Below are 15,445 nucleotides of genomic sequence, written 5' to 3'. Positions count from 1 at the left end.
CTAATATTAAGGTATATTTAAAGGCAATGTTTTATTTTTTTTTAATGGAGTTGATAAAATACTTTAGGATTGATCGAACATTTTAAACATTTATTACAAGATTTCGTATAATTTATAAAAAGATTATAGATATTAGATTTATATCAGATGTTTAAACATATTAAATATACAACTTTCATACAATTTTTCAAATTTGGACAAACTCTTTGTCAAATTACGAAAATTTGCAAATTATTTTTACTTAAAAATATCTATTACCTATTCACTTCGAAATTCTAAAAATGTGAATATTTTTCATTCTGCGAGTCATATTTTTTCTCATACACATTTACCATCATCACATTAATTTATTATTCTATATTTATTATTTATGTATAAAGATTTTGAAATAGAAATTTAAGGTTCAATTTGTAATTTTTAAAGCTAAGGCTTAAGAATTTTGTTTTACGAGTAAAACGGTTTTCGCTAAAAATTTCAAAAATATACGTTTTTACGTTTACATTGAAAGTTATACTCGACAATTACTCATCTTCATTACATACACTATACGCTCTACATTATTTGATTAAAATAAAAAAGGTTTTCTCATTATCTAGATATTCCAAATTTCTTTAAAAAAATGTAATTAAAAATATAATAATTATAATTTTAATGACCTGTAATTTTACCCTCAAAATAGATACGTATAAAACCAGATGAAGTTTACTATATATCTATCTAAATATATTTAGTGATTCGTCATAATATATTATAAAAAATATGCATTTATATTTTATATATTATATGAAATTATAATGCTCGTATTATATAATAATTATTGGAGGAAAAATCCAGATGCGAAAATGTAATTATGTGTAATACAGATTATCAAATCTGCATATAATAAATCTAATGAAAGGTGTAATTTGTTGGATTTATATTATGCGCTTAATAGACTTGCATCGTAAAAGCAATATAGTTACTATACGTCATGTATATAGTATATAGGTAGGTATCATATATTTCAAAATCGGCTTAGCTTTAAATAAAATTCGATAATCATAAATATACGTAAATGTATTCTCCCCTCTCGACTTCTAGCAAGGTTTGGTATTCAAGGTGAACATAAATATATTATATACGCGTAATATATTATACATAATATACATACATAAATAAACGCGCGGATCGTAAACATGTTTTACAGATCATTAACGTGTCATGGCTACAGTGTCGTATACGTAGGTATAGGACAGAAGTACGAACGTGTAGGAAAAATCACATCATACAGTAGCAACTGGATTTTCTAGAATTTCTTATCTAAAATTACAATTTTTACGACAATCGAGGGAATAAAAATAAAATTCACTCCACGCGCGGCATTTTCTATCATAACCTGAAGTAGTACGCTGGTTCAATGTTTTCGGCATACACCAGGTATATCATACAGGACATTAAATGCATACTTTACACATAAAATATATTACAGTATACACACGATAAACAAGTTATACACGAATAACGATATTATGACGCGTACATCAGACTTACGTTTAACGGTAATAGATTATTTAGCTTATTTGTGGTATACGTATATATTATTAACTGTATAAACATACCTATGTGTGTTGTAAATAGATGTTATAATATTGTTAAAACTATAGACGGATTTATATGCAATAAAAACAAGCCAAATGTGCACCGAAAATACAAATTATACGCACTCAAAAATAATTCTTCTATATAAAACAATTATTTCAAAAGAAACAACATACATAGATAAACATTGAAAATGTCTAAGTGGGCCGTAAACCATTTTTTTTTTTATGAATAATTTAATAAGTAGGCACTTTATTTGGAGTTATATATTTCATTACAGAATATTTTTAACCATAAACATTTATTGGTAGTTTAATTAAGTTAACTGTTCAACTATATTATAATTTATAATTAATGAGATCATATAGATTCTAGTCAAAATAGTAAATACCAATAAATGTATAGAAAATATAATAACTAAAAAAAGTGTGATATAAATTACTTTGAAAAAAAACAATTTCAATGAGTGTTCAAACTCGGTGCTCAGAGCACCAATGTACTTGTATAGGTACTATCTGCACCTATTCATAAGAAATATTTATAAATTATTGATATGAAAAAAATGTGTTTATCAAAATAATGTTAACCAAAATTTAAAATATATATATTACTATAAAACAATAAAATATGCCATAAAAACTTAAAAATTATAAAGTAGATACTTTTTTTACAGAAAGAATACCGTATTTTGAATTTCAACGATATATAAACGAATAATAATGTATATGTAGATACCTATATAGATATCTATATTATAACATTAATTATAAGCTATATGTATACTAGTTCAACATTATAATGTTAAAAAATATTTTATTGGTGTTACCGTATTTTTTGTTTGCTTATATATTGGGTTGAGCGAAATATTTTCGTTATTTTTTTCAAATAACTTTTATCGTTTTTATCCAAGCTACTTAATTACAGATTGCAAAACTAAAGCTTGTAAGCTAGTATTTTTTAGCTGAGACAATTAACCACAGGCGGGTGAATTTATCTGTCCAACAAAATACTAATATCATGATATAATTGTTTTACTAAATCTTATCGCAATGACATCAATACGACCGCGATGACTGCGTCCCAATATAATATATTTTATTATAATAGATACCACTATAGCATCGGTGTCAGTGTGTCGTCACTCACACCGGCGACGTCACAGTGGGTGGCGCTGCCGTATGCTATATTATGTACATGCGTGTTATTTGTCGCCGCACACAGAGCGGTAAACGCCACATACATTTTACCCACCGGGGTGGGGAGGGGATGGAAAAAAATTCTAAACGTATCGTTTCAAGGAAAACCAAACGTCGTCCCGCAACAACCCATCCTTATAACCTACCCATTCACCCGGTCACGTGCACTACATAACATGCCTATATTATTTATACATATATTTAGGTAGTTTGTTTATCCATACTAGCGCGCATTGTAACATTATAGGTACACTACTATATATATATATATATATATAATATATATATATACGGTACACTGCAACGTAGGCGCACATATATATATATATATACTTCTTAATAATATAATATACTAAATAGGTATTATCGTAATTATTATACTATTTATGTATACATATACACACGATAGAATATAGAATACGACATATACCATACATACGTGACGCACATAAATACGTGGAGGACCTAAATAGGTACATATACATAATATTCGTATGCATAGGTGTCTACAGTATATACGGATCTCCCCGACGAGGGATCGGCGCGCCGTGAGGGCGACAAAGAAGCGCGCCGCGCAGTTCAAACAAGTCGGTCTCTTTTGACGTACGATTCATCGGAACCTTTTTTTTTTCCTCTCCACCCGAATGATTTACAAGTGTTGCACAACATAATAATATTGTGTACAACAATAACATGTGTACGTTTTCTTCGGGTCTCCTCCTTACATTATAATATCTCCTCCGGCCCGTCTGCAGCAGTTGCATGCGCGTGCGTACGTGCCCAGCGTGTCCGCCGCCGTCAACGTGTAACGCGTGTGTATAACACAATATAATAACAATAATAATAATATAAAGGAAGCGGCAGGCTTTCTCCACGCGCGACCGCCCGACGTTTAAGGACACAAAAACGACCCAAAGCCATCACGTCTTCGACATAATATTATACTATGCGCCAATGATAATAATGTATATACAATATAGCTACTAATACCATAATATAATATTACATAATACGTCTTATTTAGACGTATAATATTATGATCCCTACGCGTCAAGTGACACGGATTCGGATATACTATATACATCGCAATCGCGGCAAAAATAAGGGATTGAAGTCATCTCAAACTGACCGCCATATAAACGCTCATACTACCAATATATAATAGGCTACGAATACCTAGCCCAACGTCATTTTTCGGTCTGTTTATTGCACGGGAATTAGGAAACAATAAAAGACCATCAGTCATTGACTTTGAGACTTCGCGAATATATTTAGGACGGCAGTTATCATTAAATTGTATCATAAAACTATATAATAACCTGTTCTTTCAATTTATATACCTATCACAAATAAAACAATCAGTGTTTGTCAAAAACACTTTGATAAACTGATAGTTAAAATGTATCAAATAAAATTATATAGTTGGTGAAATTTGTTATTAGTGATTACTATAATCATAAAAATCAATGGTTAATTTCGTTGAATTTTATTTACATTAATTATATGTAAAATATATTTTAAATTATTATTACAATATATTACACATATTATACCTTATTACCTGTATGCTGTATATCTAATGACGAATTAGAAAATAACTTGTCTGTATTTTAAATATTAGATTAATCCTTAGAAACTTAAGAGGACGCTTCATCCGCGTACATTGTATCTGTCTAACAGACGCACAATATGGTAAAACCCATTTTATGCAGGCAAGGACAACTCAGGCTATAGTCCAAGTTCAGCATGTAAACTTTCACACTAGAAATAGGAGATTTTGTACTTTGTGCAACCTCGTTTTCATTTTTTCGATATCAATTTTAATCTTAAAAAAATTACCTCTACAATCTCCTCCTTCTCCTCCACTAATCACCCATATCGCAGACAACTAAATCGGAAATCATCAGCATCATATCCTAAAATTTCTTTTGGCAATAGAAAAAAAATACTCAGAATAAGTCCTGCAGATGGTTTCGTGATTTTTATCGAGGAATAATAAATGTCGCGTGTGCGCGAGTGCGCTCGTTTAACGCACTTTTACGACAAACGGTGCCGCCAAGCCGGTCGGATGGCTCCGGAATCGCCGACATTTTTTTTCCTCCCGAGTAAATCCTTTGGACTCGATTTTTTCTCGTCCTGCACAATCTGGACGTCAGGGACAATACTATAATACGAGTCAACATCACGCGGCGACCGTATAATATGTGTCGTATATTACAATAATGGGTTATATTATTTTGTTTATGGATAAATATATAGCATAAACAGACACCGACGATAAAGACATCCAAATAAGCGGCTTCACGAAAAGTGAATATAATATCATTTATATCCTCGCAGTAATGCACACATGCTCTTCAGTCGTTTACTGCAGTATAAGGTAGTAAGCCTTTCTACAGGTTTAAATTTATGCACACCAACGTGATAACAATATAATATTATAATGTTACTATATTGTCTGGATAAACGTGCGTGTTGTGCTGCAATTTATATGGCACGTATTATGTTTGAATATATATATATATAAATATATAAAACATTATAATATTATAATAACTACTAACGCAAACGATGAAATGCCTGCAATAACAATATATTATAACGTCTATGTATGGTCTATATATTATAATATAGAAGTATAATCTATGTGGATTTCAGATACATAATTTTATCAACTGGGGTGTAAACCCGTTAATAAAATATACAGGTAGAACATAATATTTCTTTAATTCGGAATTTACATATAAGTTTAGTACCTATTACAACAGAATATCGGTATCGAAAAAAGTATTATTTAAAATTAATTAATTCTACTTATATAGGCAATATGCACGATGCACCTATAAACCAAATATAATTATACGCGCTTGATTTACAGTGGACATTTTTTAATACATATGAAATATTATTTTTTTCATGAAACCGGACATTCCACCATTTATACCAAACCGTATTATACATTAAATTTAAGAATAAATGCGAAAAAACCAACTCATAATCTACAAAAAATGATATACCTATACGATCAGTGTATTTTAATGTTAAAACTTACATAATATATATGTTTTAGTGTTGAAATATACAAACAAAATAAATGTTTCAACTATTATGCAGTTATTTTAAAGCAATAAAGTACATTTTGATGCGCGCTATACCAAGCCTCCCATCGGAGAGGGTTAGTTTAAATAGGTACCTATATACTATTATATACAGTAAATTATACACCAATATTATAAGTTTACCCACTGTACCTTACCTGATAAAAAAAATTTGGTGAAAAACTTTCCATAAACAAAGAAAAAATAATATACTTCTTCAATTGCTAATATAAAAATGTTCAATTCCAGTATCTACTATCGAATCTCTTCATAATATTGGTACTTAATAATATTATTATTATTATGTTTAAAATAGTATGAAATATTAAAATCTATCAGGCGATTATTGTGTTAAATTTTTTTTTATTATTCTCTTATAAAATGGACATAGTATTACATCAAACATATTCAATATTTTGTAATAAATTACCAAGTAGGTTACCGCGAGTGATTATTTTTTCATGATCCGTTAGTTATTTACAAATATATTTTATTTGTTTTTCAGTAATAATAGAACCGTTTAATAAGATTGAATTCATAAGATTTTCAAAATTTTATATTTTTCCTATGTTATATGGGATTATATGTAAATATCTCAAACCAAAATTTAAATAAATGATGCTGTAAGCTGCGAACTATTTAAAATCCAAACTTTAATTTAATTTCAAACATCATTTTAAACACAATAAAATTATTTTAAACCAAAAAACACTATTTTTAAAAATAAATAGATACACAAACTCTGTTGAGATTTATTATGTATGCCGTGGTACGCATATATACAATCGGCATGTCACTTATCCAACTCTATAGTTTACTATAACTCTGAAATTTAATAATATTATTTCGCCAGCACAGCAATAAACATGAGTTATCTCCATTTTTGAAATTTTTGTATTACTTATACTTATAAGAGCGGTGACATAAATTTCTGTTTTTCAAATGGATCCCCTCAAAAATCTTCGAAGCTCAACAATAGCACACCTATATACCTATTTAAATATATATACATATATATATAAAACAATTGTTTATTAAGAAAAAACTTTATTAAATCTAATTATTACAAGTTAAACGATTTAATGAAATTTGACATTGCTTGTCCCCTACGAGAGAATCAATATCTAAATTAAAACTGGATAGTTTATTACATTATTTGTGTAATGGGTTGAGAACCACTGATTTAGAAGATAATTTCAATGTACCTAATTCAAAATTCAAACGAGTAATTAGTTATTAAAATATTTATAATAAGCGTGATATAGTCCTCCTTAAAAATAGTCTTACAAAAATGTATGAAGAAATATTCAATCTAATATTTATCATACTCGGTCCATTTTTCGGAAATTATAAAAGAATATTTATTATCTACTATAAGATGTTCCTATCAACATTGCCTCTATATTTTCCAAACCTATTACCATGAAATTAATTAATAACCTTGTATATACCTATAAAGTATAATAGCCTATAATTAATAAAGTTTTATACAAATTTATTAATACATTACTTGCTGAGATTTTACACACGTTATCAGACTCCACTTCTATATGTGTAGTTAATATAGATATATATTTTATTAATTTTTTATATGATTGCGGTAAAAACCTCTGTCTACTCATATATTATTTCTTACAATAAAGTTTACCATAGTTTACAAAGTGTAGTGTTATGTATTATACTATAGTTGATTAGTAAAACTCCAATTAACTGTCTTAAATGGAACCAACTAACCAAGAGATAAAAAAAAATTCATTTTTATATTTATACCTATATAAATTTGAATATAATACTTTATAGTGTAGGTATACAACTTATGATAATAAATTAAAATAATTTTAATTTATTTATTATTTTAGTTTGTTTATATGAATCTCCAACTTTTTTCGTATATACCTTTTTTTATTTTTCTATAAATACATAATACATATACACCCATAATATGGGCATGCAATATTCTATTTATAATTTACAATATCATTATGACAGTAGGTTAAGTAGGTGAATTATAATAGAAGTTAACGGAAAAGAAAGTGACAGATAATTGTGGTTTTACTGTAATACTATGTTAATAACTAATTATAGGGAAATGATTTGAACGCAAAATGGTAAAATGGTGTAGGTACCTAACGGAATACATGATAATTTCATATCAAACAATTTTTAGTGCAAATGTATACATTCACGAGAACACTCTATATTGCTTTGTTATCATTATTATGTCTGAGGATTGAAAATTGACAGAAAAATTAAAGCAAATTTTACACTTAATTTGTCAAATGTTATTGTCGTTCTTATATTGTAATGTGTAACTATATGTAAGTTATAAAAAAAACAAAATTATATCTATAGGTATGAATATTGAATACTATGAATGTTTATAACATAATAGATGCTTCCACATTAAAAAATATTAATTTTAGTGCAGATTTTATACTTTAGAAATCTTTATTGTATTTGTTTAATGTTTGTACATATTAAGTGTTATAATATTATCAAAAAGAACGCCCTATACTAACACGACCAGTTTTCTACACAAAATTAGATTATAAACATTTCAATCATAGCCATAGAATTATTTAATATATTTTATAGACTTAGTTTGTGTCTGGTATAGGCGGTAGTATATCAAAATATATTGGTATTACCAAATTTTAGTTTAATTTCCAAACTTAGAAATAATAATATATATATACCTACCTATAAATAAATATATATACTTTCTGCATACAGGTGTACTTTTAAAAGTAATAATTAATAAAAAATTGATTAATTTGTATAAAAATGTTAAGAATCTTAGTAAATTACACTAAACTTCAATATACCTATAGATACTCATAACGACATAATAATAGGTATTATTATCGGTATAAAATAAATATCCTTAACTTACCTATAATTTAATCTATGTACATAATATGATTCGAATATACTTTATTAAACGTACAAGTTAAATAACATTGTATCCTCCCATCAAGCCCGTAGGAAACCATTACGATACAAAACACATTGTGAACGCATTAAAACTTTATGGTATTCATTTTAATATTTTTCATAGCTGATAACAATAATATTGCTGTATTAGGTATGTATGAAAAAATCGGTAAAACTGTGCGTTTTAGTTTGGCGGGAAAAATTCATTTTTCTCAAATCTAATAGTAAAATAATAATTATATTGGTATATTTTACGAACCCGGTTGTGGACGGTCTTGGTACTCGACTCTCTTCATCCAACCGTACGGACTCACGCGCCCTGTGCCAGTGGGCGACGGTTGTTGTTGCACGGGCGGCCAGTACTTGTAGTCGTTGGCCGTCTGGTAAGCAGCCGCAGCCGCCGCGGCGGCCGCAGAAGACGGTTCGTCCAACGACGTGCCGGGCGAGGAGCACGTGGCCGTCGAGGTCGTCACGGCTGCCGGGTTGTAGGCCGCGACGGCTTGCAAGGTGGCCGCGGTGCCGGCCGGCTGATGGTGCGGTGGCGGCGGCGGCGCGTGATGGTGATGATACACCTGTACGTCGTCCGCGTACGACAGCCGCCTCTTGTTGTATACGACCGCCGACGGCCACGCCGCGTAACCGCCACTGTCCGCCGGTTGATGGTGATGGTGGTGGTGCATCAACGACTGCGGCGGCGGTACCGCGGGCATTGCTTGATGCGGATGATGAAGGTGATGGTCTTGTTGCTGCTGTTGATGTTGTTGTTGTTGTTGTTGTTGCTGCTGTTGCTGTTGCTGCTGTTGTTGCAGATGATGGTGATGGTGGTGCTGATGGTAACCGGCGGCGATCGCCGCGGGCTGATGGCCGTAAGCCGTCCACGAACCGGCCACGGTGGCTGGTTGGGGTTCGGCCGGGCATTCGTCACCGTTACACTGCGCCGGCATGACTACGACGTGATGGCCGTGATGGTGATACGACGGACCCTGTTGTCTGCTGCACACGGCCACCGATTCATTCATTTTTCGTCGGCTATGGTTGTTCACGGACAGGTCATCCACCGCATTTTCAGTCACTTGCAGTCTTCTATATAATTCTATGCAACTATTGTACACGAAGATTTTATATATTATATACAGCGGTGATCACAGATATTTGCTTTGATTACGAGTTATCGACGTACATATATAGTTTATATTGTAATATAGATATAGTATATTATAATTTGTACTATAATAACTCGCGGGGTCGCGATTTCAGCGGGTCGCGAACGACATTATCATAGTTTCGCGATAATAATTACACAGACAATAAATTACGTCTTAATGAACGAATTCGAAAACGAATTGATAAACACTGGCACTACAGGGCGTATAATAAGGCACATCCACGCTGGTATTTACACTCGCGTATATTATACAGACATAATATTATAATTTAGTTGAGGCGTTTATTACTGTAATAATGTATACCGTCGCGTAACTCGGTATATCGAGCAAAGCAGGTATACGTACCTACTACAACTGTCGCGTAAACACAATAAAACGGATTCGCATAAACGCCGTCGTCGTTGTCGTCGTCGTCGTCGTCGTCGTCGCGCGGTCGTCGAGTGTGTGTGCCGCGCGAGTTCTCGAGAGCGTAGGTACAATATAACAATATTACAACATTAATTGTGTGCGTTTTATTAAAAGAAAGATGGGAAAAAAAAATAACAGCAGACTTATATTTCGAGGTGTGACAGGCGAATGCGTGCGTGTGCGTCGTACGTATACCTGTACGTGTACGCGTTGATATTATATTATTACGCGTTCGAGTGTGAGTGTGTGTGCGTGCGTGCGTGTGTAAGTGTGTACTTAATATTATTTAGACACGCGATCGATTACGACTGATGAGGTGCGGTCGTGCGTGGCGCGCGGACTGCATTCGTGTGCGAGGGACCGTCGGGGGCGGCGGCGGCGGAACACGACGGGCGTGATCGAGCCACTCCCGCCGGGCCGGGCGCCGGCCAATCGCAGTGCGGCAACCGCGGCGGTGGTCGTGGACCGCGTAAAAAACATAATATGTCCGCCGCCGAACGTACTACCGCGACGGCGGCGGCGGCGACCGAGCGCGCGCGTTTTTCGTTTACGTTTTTGTTGTTCGCCGTCCGCGGAACGGCCTGACGGTGCGCCGCCGCCGATTTCTCGGTAAGCCCATTGTCGCATAGGTTACCTGCCGCCGATTCTATTTTATCATTGTTGGATATTATACCTGAGTATTATCCGTTATCAATGCGTTTCTCCGAATAACCATCCGTTTTTGAATTTTTAAGCCGTATTATGTTATATCTTCGAATTCGTTTAAACAACGACTTTTTTCCGACCTCCTACGCAGCTAACTCTGTTGCATCCGAATTGCGTGCGGTTAAAATCATAACAATGCCCATCGACTGATCTATTTTCTGTGCGTCCGAGTTGCGTATGTTACCTATATAATATTATAATGATGATTGATGATAAATTGATAACTATATATTTATATCATACCTTTAACACAACGGGTTTTACTTAATTGTGAACTCTGACGAAAATGTAGGTATAATAACTGGGTATGAATCCTGGATAAAAATAAGTACGGATTCAGTTTTTACTGTCGGACAAAAAATTCGTGCACATTTTCCAAGTTGGACAAAAATTAATCCGAAAATACAAATTATTCAGTTCACAAGATTTAAAATCATAGAAAATAAAATATATGTTTATATCTTTCTTATGTAATATAATATAATATACTATTTGATAGGTAGGTATAGTAGGTACTAACAATTTGGAAGCTGATCAAAATTTGTGAGGAAGTAAGTTAAGGAGAAAATAGTATTAAATTAAATGAAACCAGCGGGCAAAAAAAAAAAATATATGAATCAAAAAGAAATAGAAAATCACATCTAAGTATACCTATACGAAAATTATTAATAATTGGTTGACAAGAAAAGCATTTTTTAAATAGCATGGCCGCATATAGGGCATTTATTATATAATAACTTAATTAATTTGAAATCATTTTATTTAGATTTATATATTATATAAATAAACATTTTTTTAAATTTTGTACGAAATAATATTAAAAAATGAGTCGGGCCTCTCCGTCTGATTATTTTTAGATCGGATTTTTTGTTCCCAGAATATTTGACCAAATACCCATTAAGTACAAACATATTATGTTGAAAATAGAAAAACCATAATATTTTATATATAGGCAAAGAAATAAATTATATAATATAGATATATATGTTTGAATAACACTAATATACACTTTTATTTAGCTTAAAATTGATTTTTTCAATTTTCCCCCTCTTTTAAATTTTACTTATAAGCGTCCATAACTATAATAAATTATTATTATATACATACTATATAATAATTAATACAATACAATGAATAATGATGTAACTACGATTTTTAATCACTCCACAGTTAAACTTTTTTAGCTGGCAGAAAGTATAAACGAAAATTTTATAATTATGTTGTCTATTCTTAAAATTATTAGGCATAAATTCGGTTTCACTCAAACTATCACACAATAATTCAACCAACATTTGAGTTTAAGCACGCAATTTTGATAGTTCCTATACCGACAACTCGTATACCTAAATCGGTATTAGAAATATAATATCGGTATATAAAATATGCATAATAATTAATAGCTCGAAAGTGCAGCGTACCTATAAATCGTGCATAAATCTGTAAGCACGTATTTCGTATACCTACATTTATGTTAAAATTTGAGGAATAATGTAATAATAATGCACATAGACGTGCGCAGACCTAAATTTCGGGGGATGCCTACAATTTTTTCGAGCCCTTTTCTTAATTTGGACCCTCTCTTAACAAAACATGTACATATTTTAATAAATTATAATGCACAAATTAACTAATAATTACTTACATTATAACACATATTAATCAATGGTATTACTAGTACCAACTACCAGGTAATATAATATTTCATTAGATATAGTTGAATCTAAAATCTATTTTTAAATAATTGCAATATTTATTTATTATTTTTACTTTTGTGGTCAATAACATCTAGCTGTTATAATCATAATAAGTTTTAAGTTTTATCACGCAAATTTAAAATATTTTATGTTGTATTATTTTTTTTATCCCAAAACATAATTTTTTTTACGACATATTTTAGAAAAATTACCATTTTTATTCCAGTAACATTAGTTAAAATACGGATCCATATAATATATCATATATGCTATAAGTCTTAAATTTTAGCACCCCAATTACATGTCGGGGGGTGCCCAGGCACACCCGGAATCCCCCGAGCAATAAGAGGGGGCCATGACTATAAGCTATTATTATTAACTATATTGAATTATTAACAATAAATAAGTGATTTGTAAAATACTTTGTAAAAACAGATAATCAAATTTATATCAAATTCAGTTAATAAAATATAAAATTACGGTATTTTTCAGAAACTATTTGCATCAAAAACCGTTAAATATGCGCGCTTAAAAACAGAAAAAACAAAAATTATGCACTTATAAATAAAAAACGGTAAAATATGAAATTATATGCAAAATAATATTTTATATATATAGATATCATGAAACACATTTCTATACATAACAGGGGCGGCCAAACTTTTTTGGCCGCGATCTACTAAAAATATACTTCACCTTTGAGGATCGACTTCCATTTATGGATAATGTTGTTAACTACCACCATGATTCATTTTCGTGTGCGTAGCCTAAAAATAAATTCTAACACGATCGACTTTGAAATCGTATGAGATCGACCGTTTGGCCGCCGCTGATATATAAGAATGGAAGCTATTGGACAACCTAAAAAAATATGCAAAATTATGAACATAAATGATAGGATACCCTATAACCCTAGCTATTGCCTATTACTATAACTTTGTAGCTGTAATAGCCACCAATAAGAGTAGTAGATAAAATGGGTTGGTAATAAGGTAGGTATGCAATATATTAAAAAAAATAAGAACGATAACTGCACCTATTGGTACTTAGAAGTTAAGGTCGCAATTCGAAGCTATATATACAGATCGCAAACAGAAAAACTTATGATACTATACACTAAAAAACGAGCTCTAATTCAATAATTAGTCAACTCTAAGATAATTTATGATGACTATATATATATATATAGAGTATATATAAATGCGCAGTGTTAATTATTAAATGTAGTAGAACATATTATATAATATGGAGACAAGTGTACATATTTTTATATTAAAAATACATTTGAATTGCGTTTATTTCATATATATAGCATTATTAAAATATCAATAACTATCAAGTATATAATAATATATTGAATTTAGACATTAAATTCAATTAATAAATCGCAAGAAATAACATCAACATAACTATATATATATCCTATATAATTTTATACCCATATAGTTATACTATTTAATTTTTATGTATATTTTGTCAATTAAGAATTATGATCTTTTAGATTTAAAATTATACCATATTATTTATATTATACATGTAAATTGTAAATATGTATGATGTGTAATGTAAGTAATATATGATTATAACTTCACGTTTAAACATCTACATTTTCTGTATTAAAACGAAGTTAAAGAAATTATTTAATATTTCACATATTTTTTATTTGTTAAAAATATTCTTATAAGATGTTTAAATAAAGCGATTATAATCTTTTATTTAATAAATAATATTAAATGTTTAGGTTATATAGAAATAAAAATTAAAAAATATACCTACACCACTATTATATAACAATAAAACTTAAAGCAAATGTTTCATTTTCAAAATGTTGCGGTGAAAATATTTTTAAATAGTATTTTCGAAACTAAACCAATGTATTGTTATTTGTTATAAATTATAGATAATGCTTAAAATGGACTTATAAAAGCGTATTTAAATAACCAACGGGCTTATATAAGTAATATGGCCCATTGAGTGTATTGGGTATAACAAAAACCAAAATATACCGACACATAATATTTTATTTTATTTTCCATTTATTTTTGGTTTCTATATAATAGTAGAGATGACAGGGTAGAACACACAGGTCGTTTAAGCTGCCCTTATTTTACCCTTCTTATAATATATTATTATGTATACAGCTATCTATAGGTACTATAGAGGTACTTTTATAGTCGTGTTATTATTTATTGGTATAGTATTATATTATATTGTCACAACTAAAATATAAAATATAAATCAACTTTTATTTATTTTTTCTATATATTTTGTTTTATTTTACTATAATATTTCTAGATATACCTATATATAATTTAAATTTATAATATAAAAAACCCAGTTCATTTTATAAATATACATACTATTATGTCTATACAATTATAATGTTCAACAATAAGCTGCAGGTACGTTTTGTGAACTCTTCAAAATGAAATAGAAAATTAATCTTCTTTTACTTTCTAAAAATAAAAATGGTTTGCTTACATAGGCTGGCCAAATCAATCATAAAATAAATTATAGAATATTATACTGATAAAAATTATTAATTTCGTATAAAAATATGTCTTTACGTTTCAATAGTGATGTATTCATTAAAATGTAGATACTTCCTTAAAGTGCTAAAAAATTACCACATAAAATTTACTTTATATGTATATGATTATAAACTA

The 15,445-nt window shown here is 30.2% G+C and overlaps 1 protein-coding gene across 1 annotated transcript in view; it reads right to left on the bottom strand.

Annotated features, from left to right (window-relative positions):
• LOC132930444 (homeobox protein CDX-1-like) overlaps window positions 1–10,713 on the bottom strand; it is a 34,006-nt gene extending 23,293 nt beyond the window's left edge. The window contains exon 1 of the mRNA XM_060996322.1: window positions 9,066–10,713. Coding sequence (XP_060852305.1) covers window positions 9,066–9,825 — 760 coding nt within the window. The 5' untranslated portion in view covers window positions 9,826–10,713. The remainder of the gene's footprint in view (window positions 1–9,065) is intronic.
• Window positions 10,714–15,445: the final 4,732 nt, after the last annotated feature.

Source organism: Rhopalosiphum padi, chromosome 4 (genome assembly GCF_020882245.1).
Source record: "Rhopalosiphum padi isolate XX-2018 chromosome 4, ASM2088224v1, whole genome shotgun sequence".
NCBI lineage: Eukaryota > Metazoa > Arthropoda > Insecta > Hemiptera > Aphididae > Rhopalosiphum > Rhopalosiphum padi.
This window is presented reverse-complemented; position numbering and strand designations above follow the sequence as displayed.